We start from the raw sequence: 24,593 nt of genomic DNA, 5'->3' as shown, positions 1-24,593 counted from the left end.
GGGCATGGAAGTTTCTGTGTTTTCCTCTGATGTGTAAATGCGGCCCACCCTATAAACGGGAATCTGTGGCAGCGTGGCGTGGGTAATGTTGCTCGCCTCCGTGAGTTTGGTTCGCAGGTGCTCACCGGGTAACGATAAATGAGCAACACTTCTGACATCGTCTAAGGCAAAGAACGAAAGTTCAGTGCCTGCAGTTATTAAAAAAAGAAAAAAATGCATCAAATTAAACTCTTATTATATCAAGCTTTTACTATGATGAACCATGGAGATGCGATGACTCTGGGGATAGAGCGTTCGCCTTCCAATAAGGTGAACCGGGGTTCGATCCCGGCAATGGCTGGTCGATATGAACTCCGCATCCGGCTTGCATCGACCACAGTGCTGACGTGGAATATTCTTCGTGGTAGACGGATCATGGGTTAGAGTCCCCTTGCTATCAGGCTAACCGTGTGAGGTTCTTCTGGTTTTCCTCTCCATGTAACGCAAAAAGGGTTAGTTCCATCAAAAAGCCCTTCTCGAAGGCAAATGTCTCACAATACTTGATCCAGGAGTTCCCTTGTCGTCTGGACTGGGTACAAAATTACACGGCTACGGAGTTGAACATTAGTAGTCGTAAACCCCCCCCCCCCAAAAGAAATGGGTCGGCTGTTCAACGACGGTTATGAAATAAAATATGATGAACCATGGTATTATAGTTATTTTTAGTTTCCTTAAACGAATGACCAAGTTTCTGCCGTTCTGTTTTGCAGATTACAACCAATTTTTACCACTTAAAACCAATCCTACCACATTCCTGTACCACATGAGAATCTGTTTCCTGACATTTTATTCACATAGTAATCTAATTATCTTCCGATATTTATTCCACACTAAATTTTGTTCCACATATCCAACTTAATTTATGCATGTTAGTTTCTGCTTCGATATATACGATGTTTTGCGAACGAGATACTTTGTGAGCTCATTCCCACCCTTTTCTTTTTCAGAAACTAAAGTTTAAAGTTCTCCGTTTATGAAATATGCCGTTAAAACTTATAGAAAAATTGGAAGAATATAATATAAAACATTAAAAAAATTAAAAGAAATTTACGATAAGCTTAGAAATTTTGCATCTCTCTTATCTTATAGAAATTCACTTAAAGCTTTTAGTAATTCTGCGATTTAGAATCATTTGAAGTTTTACCATAGGGGCAAAAATGAAAAATTGTTCCATTGTAGGTGGTGAGGATAAAAAAAAATGGTTTTCCTTCATCTTTAAAACACATCTGTGTAGGGAATACCGGGCAATGGCATGCACATCCCGGCTTTTTAACAGGTTAGCCACACTGAAAAAATTAGCGATAGAAATTCTACAATACAGTTTGCAAATTAAAGAAAGATTATTCTAAGCATCAACTGACGAAATTTATTTCTTAAATCAAAATGAAATTAAAACCCATAAAATGTCGTGAAATTTTGCACACTTTTTTTAATATTTTAGGACTGTGGAACTACGCTGTACTATCCAGCTCAACTCTATCATTATTAAAAAATAAACGGCTATAGCTGATAATCACATCACTGATATCCCATATTCCATATTTAAATTTTTTCTTATCTATTGTAAGAAAAAAAATTATTCCGAAATCCGGAACTAAAATGAAATCAGACAGAAGACATTTTTATCACTAGAGTTCTTTTTATGTAGTTTCAAAGTTTCTTTACACCGACATTGGCGAGAATTAATTATTCGCTCCAATGATTTAAGATTGATGATTTGCGTTAACTTCATAAATTAAGATTTCCTGACACTTAGTATTCATATTCTTGTTTGAAAAGGATTTTCTTTTAGATGATTTAGAAAATTCTGAGATATTTTTCAATCCGTTTAATGCCGTGATCGACTGCCAAACAATAATGTAAACCCATTTTTAAAGAAAATAAAAATGGGATTAAAAGTATTTTTAAAAAAATCTGATCGCTTTATTACGATCACTGGTTACCCATTGGGCAAATGCTTTCTTTTCTGATTTGACTCCGACAACCGCCAAAACATTTCAAATCATGGGTTGCAAAAACTGTCTCAATTGACGTTTGTCATCGGTTTGGTTTTCAAATCCTGGCTATGCATGTGTTTCAAGACATCACCTCCCTTCTTCAGTATTCATTTTTATGCTAAATTCACCGTCAAGACAGTAATTATAAGTTAATAATAAATAAAACTTTAGTTTTGGCACAGTATTAAGGATCATTAGCCTTTAACGCTTCCAGCTCAACTGTTCAACCTGGTCCATATTTTTATTCTTATGTTTCGTTTTACTCATTTATCAGCGACTTACTATTATTATTATTAATATTTAGAAAAATAGAAAGTCATAAAAGGTTGTGATCACCGCAAGGTGATCACTTTTTACTCATTGGCAAAATGGTTGTTGTCTAATTTTTTTTTGGTAAAGCAACTTTATTGTGTTTTCATCTTGGACATCTTTTACAGCTAATCCTGAACTGTTCGGTACACAATTTCGCAGACATATTAGAATGCAGCAAAGACACATTTTGTGTAAATTCTTTTGAACAGCCAATCGAGATCAATATTAACATTTTCTTATTGGTGTAAAGGTGCTTGAAGGAGATTGTAAGCTGCATCATACACCCGTTTCGGATTCACAAGTTCATACATGAAATATGATTCGAAAGCTAGGCTTTTTTTTTCAATTTTACATGAATAGTGAATGAATCATTTATATTACATGGAAGAGAGTCTGCGGTCTTGTGCAAGTCATTGGGTACGTTGACAATGGATCCTTTTATCCCTAACTGATGATCAACACCAAGTTCTCGTCTTTGAATGAAATAGTGGTCGGAGAGCCACCATTCGCTCTTCGGTAGGGTTCAATTCTCTCAGTCGCTTTGGTACTTTTGGGAGGGACCGGCTTCGTGCTAGCGTTTGCGAACAGAGTCCTTTCTTTCTTCTCCCCTCTGCAGAGGATCAAAATTGTGATAGCATGTCTTCGGATCATCCTCAGGGATGTTTCCTTGACCGTCGCCAATAGCCCATTATGCAGCTCTAGTGCGACGTAAATGAACAACAACAACAATCCTTTCTTTTTTCCGTTTGTGTGTCACGCTTAAGGTATTCCCGTATACTTTCCTTGGCTTTGGCTTTTTCAGCCACGCGGCCATAGTAAACTAAACTTACCGATCGGTAAGTTTAGTTTACTATTACTATTACTCTTGATTATTGCAATCAAAATGTGTGAAGACGCCATCAAATCCGAACCAAGACCCATTTTTCCAATGGGTAAAATACTATAAAAAGACTTTAAATTATTATTATGAAAATACATTAAGAATGACTGCTGGTGAAAATAAAAGAAGAAAAAAAAAGGAGTTCTACAAAATTATCAAACATCAGCGGTCGCCATAGCAACGCATGATATGACGACGAATACGCACTGTTAACTATTACTCTTGAACACAGTTGAAAAGTGTGATGACGTCCAAATATAGTGCGCACGCCATAAAACCCCAAACAAGACCCATTTTGCTAATTGGTAAAAAGACTAAAAAATTATCGAAACTAAAAATTAAGGAGGTTTTTAATATATAATGTTACGTTGTTTTATATTTACCATATAAATTTACCATACTGATTCAAACAAGTAGATCTGAGACACATGCGTTTTCTATTGTGAGATTTTGACTGAAGAAAAAATACTTGCTCTGTTGCTTAAGCCTCCACGAAATTGAAATAACAAAAAAGTATTATCTGGCAACGAAAAACGCGTCTAAAGGAAAACAAACAAAAATAGATGGTTTGATGTCACAGTAATATGTAGAGCGAATAAACAAGATTATTTCCTATTATAAATATTTCGGTAGTAATCTAATACAAGAACTCTTAACAATGTGGTGATTGCTTACTTGGAGTAAACTCTATTATGCCATTACATGGCACGAAGACTTGATTGGTAAGTATTTATTTTCACTGATAAGTGATATCTTGATCAATGTCATAATTAGATAAGAAAGCAGCATGTAAGGTGATGAGAAATAGGTACACCTAATTAATTTTATTAATTTTTGTTGTTTTTTATTGTATGTTTCATTCTTATTGCTGTAACCGAAATAATGAAACGTATTTAACTTACCTAGCAATTATAAAATTTAAAATACCCAATTTATGTGATTTTTAACTAATCGACAATTTATGTAACATATCAGAAAGGGTTATTCTGAATTTACTTTTGAATATCACAAAAGTTTTGGCAATTTATAGCTTTTACAATTTACAGATCTGTTCGCTCTAACTTAATTCTAGAACAGAATAATTCACTGATTTTGATTAGCATATTTTTTTTTTGTAATAGTTGCGCAATATAAATTATGTATTTTGTGAGAAAAAAGTCTAGGAAAACTTTAAAGGTTTAAAAAAAGGGTAAATCTAATAACATATTTAACTAGGTTTCTGATAGATTAATCTTTAGCTTCTAAGAAACTGTCTTCCAGATAGAAAATATATAATTAAAAAGAACGCCATAATAGGTTGAAATAAAAATTTAATTTAAATTCAAAAATGTTTGTCGGTTTCACTGATGAGCAGGTCTTTTACTAACCAATTAATAAACTTATTACTAAAAGTAAGAATTTTTTTTATTTTTGCAAAGGAAAAATCTTTCTGCAAGAACTCTGTAACGTTCTGCAACAATGTCGCTGTGTAGCTGCTTTTTTGCCACGAGGCTAATTTGAATTAAAATTTACAATATATGTACAATTTGATATAAAATAAAATGACTCATAAATAGGGTTCACACCTATAATGAAACTTTAGTGGTTCATTCGGACCTCTTAGGTATTCAGTTTGTGGTCCAAAAACTTATTATGGTTGACAAACTTGAGAAAAAATCAAACTTTACAATTATAAAATTCATGTTATGCTACACATCAAAAGTTAATAATTGCCATATATAACACTCTAAAACTAATTAGGTTCATTAGCCCTAAAAGATTGAAGAATAGTAATTATTAAAATTAGATGTAAAAAAAACTGTAATACTAGTAAATAGATTCAACATAGAGATTAGAATGCTGAGACAAAATAAATTAGGAAAACAGAGAAATTAAGAACTGACACAATATTACATTAAAAATTAATTTTCTTAAAATTTTAAATAAAGTTTAAAAGAGCAAGAAATATTGTTTTATTGGTGAACAATTATAATGTTAGTTAATAAATCCAAAGCATAGCCACAACATGTAAACTTGAAATTTCTTCGTTTAAATTTAAAAAATTTGTTGTAGGCATTCTTTCTTATTCCATTTGAATACTACACATTTAAATTCTATACAACGCGTAGTACAATATTTTTTTTTTTAATGCATTGAATTCAATGTCAAAAATTAATTTTCTGTTACTATTATGTAAATTCCAAGCATATTGTTTATTTCAAAGCGACAAATTTGTCGCCCAACGACAAATTTGTTGTTAAGCAACATTTGGCGACAATTGTCGCCATACTAGCTTGAGCCCTAATACATTATGTAAATAATAATATTGACATTGAAACGAGAGGGCTCAATGTTTAAGTCACTGAGCTGCCGTTATGAAAAACTGGGTTTCTCTTCCCAGTAGACTTCATTGAAGTAACTTTCCTCTTTCATTGAAAGAAATCCTTCATTAAAATAATGTTGATATTTGGTCTTGTTTAGTATTATAGCAAAGAATGCTTTCATTTAATTATTTATTTAATATGAAAAGATATTCAGCTGTAACTTACCATAATATCTTAAATGTTATTAATTTTTATGTTGTATTTAAGCTTAAAGGTAATTTAGTAAAAAAATTTAAAATTCCTTGATTAATAGGATTTATGCCAGTATGGCAACAATTATCGCTAAGTGTTCTACAAATGTTGCGAAAATTATACACTTGCCTTGAAACATGTTTGATAATTTACAAAATAGTAACAAAAAATAGTTTTCTTTCCACTGAATTCCATGCATTTAAAAGAAATGTTTGTGCTAATTTTATTGTTCTACGTGTGATAAGGAATTTAAATGTGTGGTATTCAAATGGAATAATAGAAAGTGTCTGATACAAAAAATTTTTAATTTAAATATTGAAATTTCAAATTTACATGTTGTGTTGTGTTTTGCATTTATGTACTGACAATATAATTGCACATCAATAAAACAAAATGTCTGCTTTTAGAATTGACTTTATTTAAAATTTCTTAATTTTTTTTTTTTTTTAACAAACAAATATAACTTTATTGAGAACAAAAACACATAAATACAAAGAATATATATTCGTCGTCAAGAGGAAAATCCTGTCCAGGCGACAAAGAAAAGTAATACAATAAATTTAAAATAGAAATTTAAAAAAAAAAAAAAAAAAAATATGCAATCATAAATTATTTTGCTCATCATAAGACGTCATATATTGTTGAACACTGTAATAATAGAAAACAAAAAAAAAAAAAAAAAAAATGCATGAAACTATATATATAAAAAAATAAATAAATAAATAAAAAAAATAACAAAGGTAACATAAGAAATTCATTTGGATTGGCACAAGACTGGTATAAAAAATCAAATGCTTCCTTTAAAGTGAAAAATAGAGATCTAAATCGTCAATGTTCATCACAAATTGAAATAAAGCACGCTTAAAAGAAGAATATATTTTGATGTTTTGCAACTGAAATGGTAATTTATTATATAATTTAGGTGCTAAGTAAAAAAACTGTTTTCGTGAAATTTCTTTTGTAAAGAAGGGAATCTCATACATTTCAGTTGGTCTCCTTTCAGACACATTAGTTTTTAATTTGCATATTAATTTATTGTTGTGTAAATAGAGTAAAATACGAAAAAATACATTATGGCGAAATGGTAATAGGTTAATTCTTGTATATATATTGGTAGTAGTTACACTTGAATTATTTATATTTAGAGAATTAATAATCTTGAAGCATTTATTCTGAACTGAGATTAAGGGAAGTAAATTAGTTTTATATTCACCGCCATATATTATCGCACCATAATTAATTAAAGAATAAAACCAGGAGTAATAGAGTGCTTTCACAAAATTAAAATGAATTTTATTCTTAAGGTGATAAAATTTAACTAAAACGAAACGCAATTTTTTAACTAAATTGTTAATATGTGTTTTCCATTTTAAATTAGAATCGATATATAGTCCTAAATATTTGATATTGTTTACAGATTGTAGAATATAGCATTGACAATTTTTATTAGTACTTTTGCAGGAGAGAGAGTGAAATTTTAAATTTAAGTTAAATTCTGATTTTCTTAAACTGAAATAAATATATTTAGTTTTATTTAGATTTAAATTTAAGTCATTTACTGTAAACCATTTTGAAATTATGCGTAAATCAGATTGAATTTGAAAAATTAGTTGATTTAAATCAGTGCAAGAATACAAAATTACGGAATCATCAGCATACGTTATTATCTTACCAAAAAGTTTGAGTTGACAAAAGTCATTGATGAATATAATAAACAATAAGGGTCCTAGAATAGATCCTTGAGGAACACCACGGTTTGAAAAAATATAATTACTAAAATTACTTCGGATTTTAACTCTATGTTCTCTGTTTGAAAGATATGAAACAAACCAATTTAACATAATTCCTCTGAAACCAGCAAATTCTAATTTTTTAATTAAAAGATTGTGATTGACATTATCGAAAGCTTTTGATATATCAAGAAATATAGCTACTGTTGTCTTATTTTCGGCAATACTATTATGAATAAATTTTGAAAATTCCAAAAGAGCTTTTTCTGTACTTTTGCCTTTAATAAATCCATGTTGATTAACAGAGAAAAAATTTGTATGTTTTAAAATTTTAGACAATTAATTTTAATGTAATATATTGTTATCTCTTATTATCTCTGTTTTCCACATTTATTTGATTAATCTTGATATTGAATTTATTTGATTTATTCGATTATTATCTATCTATTTGCCTATCAATTAGTTTTTGAACCTCTTAATTTTCCTTGCTATTATGATTCCTAGTCATTAATAACATTTTCTTGTTGTAGGAGATTTGTTTGTTTTGTTTTTTTGTTGGAGATTTGTTTTTCTTGTTGCAAGAGATACTATAAAGAAACAACTATATGACTGTAAAATTTTATTTATGTAGTTGCCATGAAATCTATTTATTTAAGGTCCCGCAGTGGACTGATTGTCAAGACACGATTCCCAGCAGATCACCGAAGTCAAGCATCACTGGCTGCTGTCAGTGTACGGGTGGGTGACTACTTGGATCAATCTACGGAGGGACCGTGGGTGTGTGGTATTGGTTCTCATTGAACTGTTCTAAGGTAAACTACTCGACTTTGTGTGCAGGTCGTTTAGCAACTGAAGCGAGGATGCCATCCCCTCTGCAGAGGATCAAAATTGTGATGGCATGTCTTCGGATCATCCTCAGGGATGTTTCCCAGACCTTCTCTAATAGCCATTGTGCAGCTCTAGTGCGACGTAAATAAATTACAACAACTATTTATTTAAGATGTAATTTTTGCATTCTTGTACCATAATTTCTAGAAACTGTGTTACATAATTTATTCATTCTCTTCTCAGCAGTAGAAGAAACAGCAAAGTAGTCCCGAGGCAGAACTCAGTACTGAATCCACCCGAGCCTGGGACGGATCCTAATAACCGATGCTGCTGGAATCGGCTGTGGTTTGTTCAGGACATTTGTGGGATAATATGTGCAGTATTAACATGGATGCTTGTTCTGTATGCAGAATATGTGGTTGTCTTTGTCATTTTGTTACCTTCTCCTCATCCTTATTATAGTGCTGTCAACTTTGTGGTATTCCAGTCATTAGCATTCCTTGCCATCACCTCGCACCTCAGGACAATGTTCTCTGATCCAGTAAGTTTTAAATTATTTATAACCCCTTAATGATCGGTTAATTTTCAAGAAAACGGTCATTAAAGTGCCTATTTTACCAAATACATGTATTTGATTAGTGCTGACATCTAGTTTAAAATAAACTAACTATCTACAATTACCTTAAAAATATCCTGGTACTACTATCTGGTGTGTAAAATGAGAAATAAAATGTTTTTCGAGCCAAAGAAATGAATTAGTTTTATTCTTATTGGCGCGTTACTACCGAACACTCCAGCCCAGAAATTTCACGGCAGCGAGAAATAGAGGGCTAAACCACACCTCGTCATTTTCACGGGAGTGAGAAAGAATGGGTTAACATCCCACAATCTAAGCAGAAATCCATTTTTTTTTTAAAAAAAATCAATGTCTTCAACTCAGAATTATTTCTCTGACTAACTGACATTATACAAATTTTTTTTGTAGTGTTGTTTCTTGTTTAAAATTTTTCTTTTCTGTGTAACCATATTTGTATTTTAGTAATATATACTAAGTTTTCAAAAATTAAATTTTCTGTAAAAATTAAATTTGGTTTTTAATCACAAATAGGCTTATTTTCAGATAGTGACAAAACAAAAAGAAAGTTAGGTCAGAAATTTATATATATATATTGTTTTTAGTTTAATATAGGAGAAGATACTAAATATTAAAACATGGCAGTCACGCTTAATATTTAAAAAATAAAAATGCTGAAATTATTGTTAAAGTTTTTTAGTTTATAATATAGTTTTTGCAAAAGTGTGGGAAAATGATAATTTAAATCATTAAGTTTATAATTATAGTTTTATTGAATTCATTTAAGTATGTGTGTTTGTCCTTAATTGCTTTAAAAAAAAATGAAGCAAAAGTATCTTTTTTAACCAATCTTTAAAACCATTAGTATCCATCTCTCATTATAAAAAGTAACATTCTTACACCCGTAAATAAAATTGAAATAACAATATATGTTCCTAAACTATCCCATAAGAGGGAGTTTAAATTTTAGTGTTTGATTTTAAGAAACAAATTAACTATGTAAATTACAAAAATTTTCATTCTATCATAATACTGGAATGAGAAGATAGGCATTATTTGCTTTTGGAGCCTATCCTATAAATTAAATTAGAATAACTTTATATATTCTTTATATCCCATTAGATAAAATTATTATACCAATCACTATTTTTTCAGTTCTGGCAGAAGACGTTACCATGCCCCGGGCGAAACAGAAAATGGCGTAATCAGAATTTTTTTAAAAAATAGAAATTAAGACGAAATAGGAGTATTTTCTATATGAAATATTAAAATTTTTATATGAGAGCATATCACTCACTGGTTTTCATGTACAGTGTGCAAAAAAAAAGAAACATTTTGAATAACTTTTGATTTAATGATTGGATTTTAACGTATTGAAACTCAAAATTAATGGTTTAAGGGGGTGATAATAAAAAAATAAAAATGTTTTTTTGATGAATTTTTTATTGATGTTTTTATTCTTTTTTTATGAAGGGTGCCGTTCCCAGGGGGAATGCAACTAAAGAAACTATTCAGCAAATGGGTTTGTGTGATGGTCAAGTTGTATATAAGTGTCCAAAGTGCTGCTGCATAAAGCCTGAGAGGGCCCATCACTGCAGTGTTTGTCAGAGGTGCATAAGGAAGATGGACCATCATTGTCCCTGGGTCAACAACTGCGTTGGTGAAAAGAATCAGAAATATTTTGTTTTATTTACTGTAAGTATAATTTCGTACAAAATATTAGTGCAAAGTAAAAAATCTATGTAACACAATTCTCCATAAACCACATTAAAGTGCTGAAAGTCAAATTCAATAAATTTTCGAAAATGATTAAAAACTATTAACTGTTTACCAGCTGCTTGAAAAAATTTATTTGGAAAAAGATTGCAATCCCTAAATCAAAAAAAAATAATAATAAAATTTGATACATTTATTTTTTATGACAATTCTAATGCTCTTGAGATAATTCATTTTTTTTTCAATAATTAAGAAATATTTAAGTGCATGTTTTTTGTGTTTTAAAGTAATTTGCAACTAAAAATAATTTTTAAAACATTAAAATATTCCTTTGTTTTTAATATACATTACAATGTTTAGTAGAATGCAATGAATTATGTGAAATTATCTGTCAAAATTATATGTCTTGCAAAACCTTACATTTCAAGGTTCGAAGTATAAAGATTTTCTACTGTATTTACAAAAGTATTAAATACTTGATTGGACTCATAGAAATCTAGTGTTAGTGCAGATAGTTCTTCCATATATTGCACAACATTATAATATACATTTAGACCTATTGCTCTTTTTTAACCTTGTGAAATTTCATTATTATTTTTTTTCTTGAAGGAAAATAATACTGACATATGTAATTATTTGCAGTTTTTATAAAAGTAGTGTCTAGATATATAAGGTTTATGAGTTAGGAGATAATTCAAATTAATGCACCTGATCAGGAACTAAAATTTTAAACATTCCCACCTCAAAAATGGTTAACCATGAATGACACATATGTAAAGCATCATTGACTCCTTGCGAGGATGGTACAACTTAGTAATTTACTGACTCATACAGTTTTGGAGCAAAATTAGGAAACTTTGCTACTAGCCATTGGCAAGTTGTAGCATTTTTACAATTACCATTTTTTAAAACATGTGGCCTATTTTCCGAAATTTGAAACGATTAAAAAAAAAGCTGTTATTTAAATGTATGGAAAAAGCTGTTATTTAAACTGTGTGGCTTTTTTTTTTTTTTTCAAGCATTTCTTAAAATTTGGTAAACATTTTGAAGTTCTTTTTTAAAATGAATATGTGAACAAATATGACTTATAAAATATTCCTTATTATTCCATAATTACTACAAGAAAAATAACTCTAATCAAATTATGTGGGATGCATTTCCAAAGGAAAAAAGTGTGATTAAAAATAATTTGTTATTGTATTTAGTGGCCTTGTTATAGTTGGCAACCATTAATTTTGCTCCATATCTAACTATAGCTAGACATCACTTAAGTTTGATGGCGAAGACTGTGAATCAGCACTTAAATAGGCTTGTTACTTATAAATATTACTTTTGAATTGCTTTTAAATTTTTTATTCAGTTTATATTATTGTCTGTTAAATTGTCTAGTTTATTTCTCATTTTTATATAGGTCTGGTTAATATCTCGTGCCTTCTTTCTTGCTATCAGCCATTTTCTGACATATGTTAATAGCGAAATGTTGCAAGTAGATATTGCTATTAAAAAAAAAAAAAATATTTACTATAATTTATTGTTTGCCAAATTTGATGTCCATTTTATACCTCAGTTTTACATAACTGATATTATTCTGTGGGTTAACAGTGATGTGTGAACATGTTGCCTATAGACATTACAGTTGAATTTTTTTATTCAGTCTAAGTTGTTGCTTGTTAAGTTAATTGTCTATTTTATTCCTCAGTTTTACATAGCTGTGATATCATCTCATGCCTTCTTTCTTGCTATCAGCCATTTCATAATGTGTGTTAACAGTGACTGGAACAGTAAGCATTATTTCATTTTCAGCTAACATGCACTCCCTAATTTTTTTCAGTTAAGCAATTTTTAGAATGAACTTAATTTATAAAATTTTAAATATACTCTGCTGAAAATTGACATACATACTGTTAGTTTATTATTTTGATACAAAGCTTTATTTATTTATTTTTTTATTGTTGCCTGTCATATAAAACTATTAATTTATCAACCTACTTTAAAGTCAATGTGTTTAATTTATTAACCCTCTTGGTGGCGCTTACTTGAAATAGTTTTACTCTTAGATGGGCAAACATATTTAAAGGAGTTCCCCCTGAAATGGGCAAGGGTCAGACAAAAGGAATGCCTCCCCCCTTTTCTTCCGTTTGCTGCTAAGGGAATTATTTACGCTCTATGTGGTCAGCTTTTGGATGGGAGGGTCAGCTAAGGAAATGACAGTTTGATGGATGAATTTCGTTTTGTAGTTCACTTTTCAACTATCTTTTTTGAATTCTCTTGCAATTCAATGTTTGTTTTTAGAATGTTTTAATCTTTTTACAATTTATATTTAAAAGACATGACTGTATGGTCTTCGCCTTTCTCATTGATGAGGATTGTTAGACAAATTTTATTCCAGTTTAAGATAAAAATAAAAAATTTATTAATAAAAAATTATAATATGAATCTTGAAATAAAAAAATAAAGTTGAAAATAATTTGTAGTTCAAGTTTCTTTCTTTTTTATTATTAAATTTACATTGATTTTAGTGCTTATCATCACTATGCATATCGTTTATAACTACTTTTAAGATCCTTTAATTTTCTATAATATTTAATTTTGCAGAGTGGCAATATTTTTCTTTTATTTAATCTAAACCATGATCATTATCTTCTTTTTAAGTTATATATTCTCTGATTTGGAAAGTATATAATTTTAAATATAATTTTAACAACAATATTCAAAATGTAGTCACTTGTAATTTTGATTCGTATTAGTTTAGTTCTCTATTTAATTTTTATAAAATTAAAGCTTTTTAACTCCTTATGTACCAAATAAATTTCATTATAGTTTATAAATAGTACTTCCATGCAGAAACTGGAAATTTTACACTAACCGAGTAATTACCATTATTATTTGCCTTTTTACGTTTTGAAAAGTTCCAGTCAACTATCATTGTTCTTAAATAAATGACATGGCTTGATAGCCTTTGATAAAATACTTAATTATTGAAGTCTGAATAAATCTTTGTAAATTTTTGCCCTATAAAATTTTATTCTTCCATTAAGGATTAGTAAACTGAAGTAGTATTTGAAGTAGCAACTGAAGAAGCACATTTGTAGCTTTTCTTAGAGAGAAAATATAGTTAAATTTTTCTTCCTATTTCTCTGCTGCTTGATCTTTATCGATAATTTTTCAAAAAATTTTGGTTTTATAACGCATGCGCTATCAATTAAACAGAATTGTTTATTTTTATTTATATATTTATTTTAGTTGACATTTTCCTTATACAGTTGCCCCACTTAATTGCATAACTGATATTTGAATAACCCGCTTGCTTAAAGTAGTAGAAATTTTGAGAACCAAGATATATTCTATAGAAAAAATATTTAAATTTCCCTAGGGGCAACTATTTAAGATTTTTTATTGTCGCATAGAAGTAACTACCTAAAAGAAAAAAAATTTCCTCATCTAAAGTATTTCTTCGCTGCTCGGAGTATATATATATATATATATATATATATATATATATATATATATATATATATATATATATATATATATATATATATATATATATATATATATATATATATATATATATATATATATATATATATATATATATATATATATATATATACTATATATATATATATATATATATATATATATATATATATATATATACTTATATATATATATATATACTTATATATATATATATATATATATATATATATATATATATATATATATATATATATATATATATATATATATATATATATATATATATATATATATATATATATTAAATGTCATTATATTCCACTTATATGGCAAAAGCTGCTTTTCTCTCGCTATTTCTGAGGAAAAATCATAAAATAACTGTTATGATATGTTTTAAATCAAATTGTTTTGAATCAACTTGTTTTAACTAAACTGATATTTTTGAACTGATGCTTATAAACTAATATGTTTGAATATATGAAATAATATGTTTTAAATAAATATTGTTGGTAAAGTTTTGATATAAGTTTTTAAATTTTTAATAATTATTTTTGCAATCTCATTTTGAAAGCAATATAAATGGTTTATTAAAATATGCTAACTTTATTGTGTTCTTTTTAATCTCATTTCCGTAGAATTTTCATGGTTTTGTAAATTGGTAATAGTTTATTGCTGATAAAGGAAAATAGTTTTCTTATTCGATACTTAAATCAGAACTTTGGCATTTTGGTACATTTTCTTCTTTGGCAGTCTTCAAATTAGTAAGTTCTCAAATAACATTTTATTTTTTTAAGCCAGCTTTCAAATTTTTTATTTTTCTGAATTTTTCAGAATTTAACAGATTTAATTCTATTTGAATTTTCAGGCATTCAAAAATAAATTTAAAAAAATGTACAAGTAAAGTACAGGAAATATAAGTGAAAATTCTAACTTGAGGGAATTCTGGCCCAAATAAACGTTGGTGTTAATAAAAACGAGCACACCCCCTAATCACTCTAAAAAATTATTCATTGTATAACTCAATAAAAAATTTATTTTTTAACTTTAATATAAGAAGATATCCAAAGAGCATTCATTTTCACATTTCTTTGCAGTTCTCCGATTTTTTCTTCAGTTTTTAGATTGATTTGAAGGTGGATACCTCGAGAGCAATTATTATTTAAAGTAGGCTTGATTTTAAATAGTTCAATGTTTCAAACAGATTGTATTTGAAACATTTTGGCAAAATATTTTTTTGTCTATGATATCTATGAATATTCAATAGTATTCATCACATTATGCATGCCATAGACATTAGGTATAAACTATAAAATAACGATTAAGAGAATAGCTTAAAGCAAGTTTAAAATGAAAAACTTAGGTGGTTAATTGCAAAATTTTTATAGAATTTCCTCTTGTGGCTGTTTTTATTTAAAATCTCTACCTTTTTTGGTGTAAAGAAGAATAAGGGAAGAATATAAACTTAAATTTACTATTGATTTCAAAATTTTTTTTTTCAGTATTACTTTTATTGGAATTTTGAATTGCATAATTTTTTTCTTTTATAACGAATCAATAATTGAACAAAAAAAGAAGAAGAAAAAATTTGTTTTAGTAATAAATAAAACGGACCTATAATAAACAAACGTAAATTAAAAAAAATATACAAAGATCATAGTCTACATTTATGAATTTATATCCTTGAAATGATTCCATTTTTTGTGATTTCTTCATAATTATTTATATATCCAGTCTCTATCCATATCAGCAAACGTCATAGAAAGAAATTACAGATTGATCCAAACTGCGATCAAAAATTTTTTTCCAATTTCTTGCATAGTCATAGATCCTTTGCACACACCAAGTTTAAAAATATGTAACCCTACTGAACAGAATTTTAACCTAATTTTCAGTCTAATAATATGACCAGGTTTAGAATTTCAATCAGGGAAACTGAATATTTCAATCAAACTTCATATTTTGTGATTTAATTTAAATGTTGGTTTCTCTATTGAAAATCATATATTTTAGTTTTTAAAAAAATCACTTTTTAATAAGAAAGTATTCTCAGAATAAAACAATTTTCTACTCATAATGTTAAAAAAAAAATTAAATGAGCACTCCTATGTTTATGTTTAAATTCTCTATATTTTTGTGTAAAATTTCAATTTCCTTTTTTTACATATTCAAATTTTTTGGAAGCTCACTAGAGTAAGAGCATGATCGTAGTCTTTCTTCTAACTCCTTGCACGAATTTTCTTTCACAAAATATTTTTCAAATCTGATAAATTGAAATATATTCAGTAATAACGAAATCCAAATTAGTATTAAAAGTCTAAAGTTAAGATTACCAAAAAATTTCTTATTAGCTCTTGAGAAATTTTTAAAACTAGAAATGATTTTAAAGTGGTAATTAATTTGATATAAAATAACGCATTAAAGAAAATCTTTTGTTCAAACTACTATTCATAAATTTCTGGTAAGAGCTTTATAAAAACAGCTTTAAAATCCTTCAATTCTAAAATCAAAAATTTTTTTCATTAAATAGAACAATTTTATGATGACTGATTAGTTCAATATAATTATATACTCAGTAAACACGAATATACACGAACTGCATTGATTCTGATACCCCTATTAAAATTTAAAGTTTATAAGTTAGTAAAATAATTATTCTGAAATAAGAATAGAAATCAGATTGAGAAGCTGTGGACAAATTATATTGAATTTAGTTAGGAATTAGTGATCTAGAAGAAGGAAAAAACAAACATTATTTAAGAAATCACGACTTCATGAAAATCCAACACCAATAAGAGATAATTGATTTAAAAGTTTTTGCAACATAAAATATTTGCAGTTGACAATCTTTTTACCAATTAAATATAGAGTGAAAAAATTCATTGTTACAAAATCTATTTTAGACTTTGAGAATGGTCTATATTCAGCTTTTGGAAGTCTTGAAAGAGAGTATATACTCGCTTTATTTACACTACTTCAAAGTTTTATATAAAATCTACTTTTACTAGATGACATGACCATTTTAGTTATTTTGTTAGTAAACTTATTAGAGAAAAAAAAAGAGGTGGCATATTTCATTTTGCGCTTTCTTTTGAAGCAATAATACATTCGAACTGAAGGAAACTGAAGATATCCTGTGGCTGTGGTCAACACTGTGTACTAAGTGTTAGTTTTCAAAGAATGAAAGCAAATGTTGCAAGAAATTTCTTGAAGAAGAATTCTTTCTAAGATTACAATAGGTGTATTCAATGCATGGGGAAATGGAAGATTGGCGTTTTGAAAGAGTGATATTTCCTTCTCTGCAAGGGGTCATTTCCTGTATCGCAGCCCAGTAGTTGCTAATTGTGTGGAATTCCAAGCTTTGTACATTTCTGGAAAAAAGATAAATCACTCTCTGAATCCTTGACACTCTGTTTTTAAACCTAGTCTTTAAATTTCTCTCTTCTCTGCCGGTCCTCTTACAAGAAAACATTTCTGGAGAAAAATTATTGCATAATAATTTGCAATGAGAAACGTATTTATATATGTAATTTGAAAAAGGAGGGATAGAACAGAACTTAACTAACAGTAAAGAAATTAAAACCAAACATTTAATTTATTGTCCAAAATTATAAAGTAGTGCATAAAAATAAAATAACCACAACCAAGATTGCAGGACCATCATATTTGATATTTTTGAAACAAATGTTTTGTTATTAAATTTCTACGACAGTTAATTCATAAGTAAAAAAATTAAACATTTTTTGAACCGTTCGAAATGTTATCTTAGCATATATTCATTTCGCTAAATTATCTAGCCAAAATAATTTTCTTTAATTTCTCAAATATTAATTTTTGAAAATTTTTTTTTTACACCTTACTAAATAAATATTAGATTGTTTGGCCCTTTTTTTTGGTCAAGTAAAAGTAAAGAACTGTGTAATACAAAAAACTTAACTTTGCGTTGCCTTTTCCTTTGATTATTGTCCTTAATATGTATTGATTATAATTAAATCAGAGATTTGAAACAAATACATAAAAATAGTATTATTAAAAAATTTTGATAGAAAAGAGAAACTTTTAAAAAATAAAAATTATTTTATACTCTTTCTTTTACCTAGTCTTGTTTTTTGTAGTAAAATGAAGTCAGTTTTGGATACATTTTTAAACAATATTAGTTTATTAAATAATAGATAACTTTATGAGGAAGAAGAAAACTAAGCAACTTCTTGTTAAATAATAAGAATCCGAATCCGAATAACTATCCGAAGTCCATGCTAATTTGCAATTCGTTAAATTCCTTTATTATGACGCACAAAACAAGTATCTTATTTAGTTTTAAGAATTTTACTCTCATTATTAATAAATTACTTGATAGTATCACTTGATACTAAAATTGTCACAGGAAGTAATCAGAGTTTAGCTGGGAAAAATTGCTTCAAAGTATTATTATATGGTTTTAATATAAACTTAAAACTTTTAATTAAAATTAAACCTAAAAAGATATTTAATCTCGTTGGTTTCTTTGTAGTTATAAGATTTTTGATTTTGCAAAAAATGTTTTGAATATGCAAGTTATTTCTTAAAAAAATTCAATAACTGTCTTTCGTATTCTGTTTTTTCAAGATTTTATTTCTGTATAAATTTCAGACGCGATAATTCAAAGAAAATGCTTAAAACATCAAGAAAAAAAAAAAAAAAAGAATTTTATTTATTCGCTCTTTATTTATTTATTTATTATTATTTTTTTTTTTTGCATTTCCTTCTTTGCTTGAAAATTTTTAAAATAATGTGAAGAAAAAAAATGACTCTGATTAAAATAATGTTTGCAAAGTAAAATTTTAACATTTCAAAATTAGTGAACTTGAAAAATAAGTAAGGTGTACTTTCTGGCAGTTGGAAAGAAATAAAATAAGTCAAAATCTAAACTAAGTTAAAATCTCTTTCAATTAAGTTCACAAAATAAAATTCAGTTAATGAATATTATCAAAATATCGAATTTACAGTACTTCTAACGAAACTGCAGAACATTATTAATAGAGATATTCAAAAATTTATTCAAAATAAACAAATATTAAAAAATTTAAAAGTAATTTGCTATAATATATTCTCCCCCCCCCCCATTTTTCTAATTTTACCACGAAGAACTTCAATTTAAAAAAAAATAATAATAATAAAAATTAAACAGCAATGAAAGCAACGAAATGTTTGATTTGGTATTAGCAAAAGAAAAAAAAATTGAAATAAATAAATAAAATAAAATAAAACTTTAAATTAATTTTTCCACTTCACCAAAACCTTTTCTAATCAGTACCTTTTAACTACTAATGTACTATGAACTCTAAAATAGACTCACAACTCCTCTGTTATAGTGATTTATGATGACAGCTATCCCCACCTCTCAATTAGTACCCAGTCGGCGGTCGTAGGGGAAGGAAAAAAAATACCAGCGAAAAACTCGGGCGCGCCGCTAGAGAGGCAGATAGGCAACCCGAGTTATTCCGGGCTTGCCGCTTTGCGTGTAGAAATGATTCCGAGTTATTACGGGTCCGCCGCCAGGAGGGTTAAATTATATAAAACATTTGCATCTTGTTCATGTGTTCTCTATTAATTTATGATTGTCTAAAAAATACATTGCTATATTAGATAAAAACCCGGATATTCACTTAGTCCTTTTATTTTAAATAATGTCTTCCTTTTTAAAAAAAAACTTATTTATTGTACTTATTAAAAATTTGTCCCAATTTGAAAAAGGGGAAAGCTGACCTCTGAGATTGTCGCAGAATATCGTTGTATCTGCTTGTCAACAAAGCAAATAAGAAAAAGAAGTTTCTATAACAAATTTATTTTAAAAAACATATTACACTGGTAAACATACTCTCACAAACAGAGTGACAAATGAGTAACGAAAAGGAAGAATGAAAACAAAATAATTGTCTTCAACAGAAACTTAAATACTCTTTAAACAGATACCGGATGACGTCATAATCCATGCAAGAACGACCAACAGCAAATGAAAAAAAACTGGCCGATCCCCGCAGACCATGACATTACTGCCATAGGTTATATGCATGAGATCGTCATCTTTGACTACTGACAGAGATCGAACCTATAACCTTTTGTTATTTAATCAATCAAAATAGAAAAAATCCTTTTAGCATTTATTTGTCTAACAAAAACGATGTAACATTATTTTATTGGTAGTAAAGCCAAAGTTTTTTATCCAATATCATAAAAGATGAAAAGTTATCTGAAATTTTTTAAAGTTTTGAAAAATTTATATACAGACTGTAATCAAGGCTTATAGAAACTGTTATTTACTATAATGCAAAATTTGTATAAGTCGTAAGATGCCATTGATATTAAATATTTTGGTTCTTTAATAACTGTTTTAAAAAAAAAACTTTTATTTTGTTGAATAATTTACTTAAATGTCATTGTTTCTATATAAAACACAAAGCAAAAATGCTGCAATGTATCAAATGTTAACTAGCTTGCACAGATGTTTATTATTTGACTGATTTTTTTTCTTTTTTAAGATTTTTTGTTATTGAAAAAGGAACTAAGCATATAAACTTTTTCCAGTGGCCAATTTAAATTTTGCATTCAAACAAATGATACAATATCCAAAATTATTTATCAAGGCTTTATTTTAACAGTTCTAAATTTTACAATTTTCATGTCAAGCTATAATGAAAAAAAAAATCTGCCTAATAAAGTCAGATACTTATTAATTTTTTGATTTGTTGTGTATTAATTTGCTAATAACTATCTGTTCTGTTTTTTAAAGAAAACTTCTTTTGAAATTATTATTTTTTATTTTTAGAATGCTCTACCAAATCTCCTCCTGCTACAGTCATTCTGTTAATTTTGCTGATATTTGAAGCATTACTCTTTGCAATTTTTACTTGTGTTATGTTTGGTACTCAAGTTCAAGCTATTTGGAACGATGAAACGGTATTTATTATATTTAATACAACGTAAATTTATTTAATTTTAACCCTTAACTTAGATTAAAGGGTGGAAATTTATCGAGGTACGTAGCAAAATTTTTCAACAAAAAATAAGCACCCTTTAAGCTCTCTAAAAATATTTTTGATCACTTTTTAAAAAGTACATTTGAGGATTTTAAAAAAAACCTAAATCAAAAGTAAATACCTTTACTCACTTTTTAAAAATCATATGCACCCTGTTTATGTATATTTTCCTGCAGCATAAATTGGTTTTTTTCAGTATTACACAGTTTAGGAAAAGAACAGATATAAAATATTGTTCTCTATATCTTAAACAGTTTCTGATGTTCTAGAATGAAGTTAAAGTTTTAGAAATGGCTCAGGGACAAAAGTAAAATTTAGGTGAAGTCTAAGCATTATCCTCAAATATTATTATTCTCATTTTTCTATCACCAAGGCTATTAGTTATTGTATAGATCTGTTCAAAATTGTTTCATAATGAAAAGTGATAAGTATCTCTAAAATGTAATTTTCAAAATTTCTAATAAACAAGTCTTTAAAGATGTTTAACTTTGTTAAATATTTTTTCTCAAGGAATATTACTTTTCTGTCAATTTTTTCACCTAAGCTAATTTTTACAGGTTTGTCAAAAATTGTTACTAACAAAAAGTAATAATTCCGAAAGAATTTTAATTTTCAGTAATTCTTATAAAACCTGTCTTTAAACATGATTAACTTTGTTATTTTTGTTTTCCAGGGCATAGAACAGTTGAAAAAAGAATCTGTGAGATGGCAGAAACGTTCCCCTTGGCGCAGTTTGAGATCAGTATTTGGCCGATTTTCTTTAGTCTGGTTTTCTCCTTTTTCTGGACCATCTTTGAATTTCAATAAAGTTGATGGTTATCTGCATGCGGTTTGAGTTATCATTAATTCAAGTATTTTTAATTTATTAAAAATGAATTATAGGTGAAGAATAAAATGCCGTTGATTCCCTCCTATTTTACCTAATAATTGTATGAGAAACAAATTTGCAATAGTCAAAAAAGCAACATCTGAAAACATGAGATGTATTTCATATGTATAATCTGTAAGGTACGATAACATTTGTTATTAGTCTATGTGCAAATACATTGGATGCTGCAATCAAAAATTTTTTTAATTGGTGGACCAAGTTCAAATGAAAATGAATTCATTATTATGTTAAAAACTGGTTTTTGAAATACCTTCAGTGCTGCATACTAAACATTTTACGTAATAAAATAAATTCAATAATTTTTTTATCTTTTTAATTGAATTCTCCTAAAAAAAAACTAAACAAGCCATCAATCTTTACCGACGTTGAAAATTAAAAATTTTTGTGTTACTGAACTGAAGATACCTAATTGGATACCTACCACACTGAGATACCTAATTGGCAATCCTGTGGTCATTGTTATGTTATATCCTAATGATTATGGGTACCAACTATGTGCATTTTTAAAATGACTAGTATTTTTATTATGATACCTTTCAGATTATTATATCCTTGTGTTAAGTGCAATTTTAATGCTTATATTTATACTGTTTTTTTTCTGTTTGTTTTTTGTTGCTTCAACTAGTAAAATGCATGGTAGGGATTGATTTGCTTAATGAAAGGTTTTCAAATTTGAGGCATTTTTGAAGCTAAAATAGTTTTTAAATTGATCATTATTGGCGATTAACATTGATTCTTGTGTATGTCTATTGTATTATGGTTAACATTAAGCTTGAATTAAAGTTTAGACTTAAGGAGACTTATTGGAGGAGATTAAGGATTACCAAAGGAGAATTGAATTAAAGTTTAGACTTGGAAGTCATCAAATTAAAAAATACATTATGTGATAACTGACTGGTCAATTTTACGTGATTGAATTTTTTTTACTACCATGTGTTAATTTTTTTGGTTTAAAACATCATGGCTTAAATATGGTTTACAGACTTGTATATGGCAAGCAGTTAATAAAACTTCAGTAATTAACTTTAAAAAGTTAGTATCAGACAAGAAAACATAAAAAAATACTAATCTTTTTAGAATTCTAAAATCTTTAAAAGTATTCTTCATTTTAAGATTTTATTTAAAATGATTATCTCCACATCCTGAATCATAAAAGCAATATTAAAAGAAATGGTAGTATCATCTACTCAGTAAATTTAAAATGGATTATCTTTGGTAACAGACCTGGCAGTAACTAACAGATCAGACACTTCTGTTTGACGACGCAAAACAACTAATATAATGCCAGGAAATTTTTTTTTTAAATCTAGGATATGTTCTATATTTATTATAAATTTTTTTTTTTAAATACAAAAGTGTTTTGAAGTAATTTTACTTATTGGCAATTAGAAAAATAAGAAAATGAAATTTGAATTCGTTGTTTTGGGCTGTCCATTTTCTAGGATTGCTCTTTGTTAGAAATTTAGAGATAATAAAGCCTTTAACAAATTCTTATGTAATTCTTAATCGTATGTATTCTGGAAATCACAAGCATCTAAGCCAACAGACTGTTAAATTCCATAATAAAAATATTCTTTTGTTAGAAATCAAAAATGCCTCAAATTTGAAACCCACCCTAATATAAAGTGTATGAGGCTCAGTAATTAGTGTAATGTGTATAAAAATTAACTTATATACTTAATACATATATTTAGATTCCTTGTAAAAAAAAAAAGGAAATAAAAAACCAGTTTATTTAAGGACTAAAAAAATGAATGTATTTTTGTTCCACTTAACTGACAGTTAAACTGGTTCCACTTTTGTACTACTTGACAGTTAACCTCATCCTTATAATAATTGTTTATAGTTTGGAAACAATGCGTTTTCTTATTTCTCTCTTAAATACTTGCAAACCACTACTTTTTTTTTATTCCGACATTAATTTTATTTCCTTCTGCTTCTTTTTATTATTATTATTATTATATTGTATTGGGTCACATTCAGTTAAACCTTTATTCTTGTAAACTTTTTTTTTTCATATTATGATCTGTTACTAGTTGTTTTATAAAAACAAATCTGTACAGAAATCTTCATATTTCTTCTGTGATAAACATTTAACTATCTGTAGACTACTTAAAAGAATAGCTAACTCAAGAGGGAAAATTTAAAATAACCTGTTTTTATATTGACTACATTTCTACTTGGATCAGCAAGGCACGAGTTAACAAATTGGTAAGCTATTTGCTAATTATCATGGGAATCATCAATAAAAAAGAATTAGCGACTTTTTACTGCATTTTTAAACAAGGAAATGTTTTGATTTTTTTTAAATAGTGAATCTTTTCATTTTATCAAGACCTTGCTGATGACATGTTTTGCATTGAAAATATTAAAAGTGAACTCATTTGATTGAACAAAACTTTTCATTCATCATTTTGAAAGGTAAAATAGTTTTATTGCCTGTTTTTATAAATTTTGCCCATGATAAAAGAATTATAAAACCAAATTTTATTTATGTGATCTGAAATTGTCCAATTTCTTCTTTTTTTACTATTATTCCTCTAATTTCAAAACTATTTCCAAAAGAATGACATAAAT

General features: G+C 27.7%; 1 protein-coding gene across 3 annotated transcripts; it reads left to right on the top strand.

Annotated features, from left to right (window-relative positions):
* Positions 1 to 3,625: 3,625 nt before the first annotated feature.
* On the top strand, positions 3,626 to 23,585 carry LOC107452206 (palmitoyltransferase ZDHHC3). 3 transcript variants are annotated; one of them, XM_043039709.3, is made up of 6 exons: positions 3,626 to 3,950; positions 8,585 to 8,882; positions 10,389 to 10,610; positions 12,331 to 12,412; positions 20,917 to 21,047; positions 21,801 to 23,585. In XM_043039709.3, exons 1-6 carry the CDS (start codon positions 3,931 to 3,933, stop codon positions 21,960 to 21,962), a joined length of 915 nt encoding a protein of 304 aa, XP_042895643.2. In that variant the 5' UTR covers positions 3,626 to 3,930; the 3' UTR covers positions 21,963 to 23,585. The 3 variants fall into 3 exon arrangements, with proteins under 3 accessions (XP_042895643.2, XP_042895644.2, XP_042895645.2); XM_043039710.3 differs by having other exon boundaries at positions 3,751 to 3,950; positions 8,588 to 8,882; XM_043039711.3 differs by lacking the exon at positions 3,626 to 3,950 and adding an exon at positions 3,993 to 4,036 and having other exon boundaries at positions 8,588 to 8,882.
* Positions 23,586 to 24,593: the final 1,008 nt, after the last annotated feature.

Source organism: Parasteatoda tepidariorum, chromosome 1 (assembly GCF_982258835.1).
Source record: "Parasteatoda tepidariorum strain Cologne lab strain chromosome 1, Ptep-v5.0, whole genome shotgun sequence".
NCBI classification, from domain to species: Eukaryota; Metazoa; Arthropoda; class Arachnida; order Araneae; family Theridiidae; genus Parasteatoda; species Parasteatoda tepidariorum.
Note: the sequence above shows the minus strand (reverse complement) of the source record. Positions and strands in the feature narration are given on the sequence as shown.

Coding starts and splice junctions, on each gene's coding strand:
- LOC107452206 (XM_043039709.3), top strand. CDS start 3,931: ATGGCACGAAGACTTGATTG. Junction 12,413..20,916: donor TGTTAACAGTGACTGGAACA/GTAAGCATTATT, acceptor TTTTATTTTTAG/AATGCTCTACCAAATCTCCT. Junction 21,048..21,800: donor CTATTTGGAACGATGAAACG/GTATTTATTATA, acceptor TTTGTTTTCCAG/GGCATAGAACAGTTGAAAAA.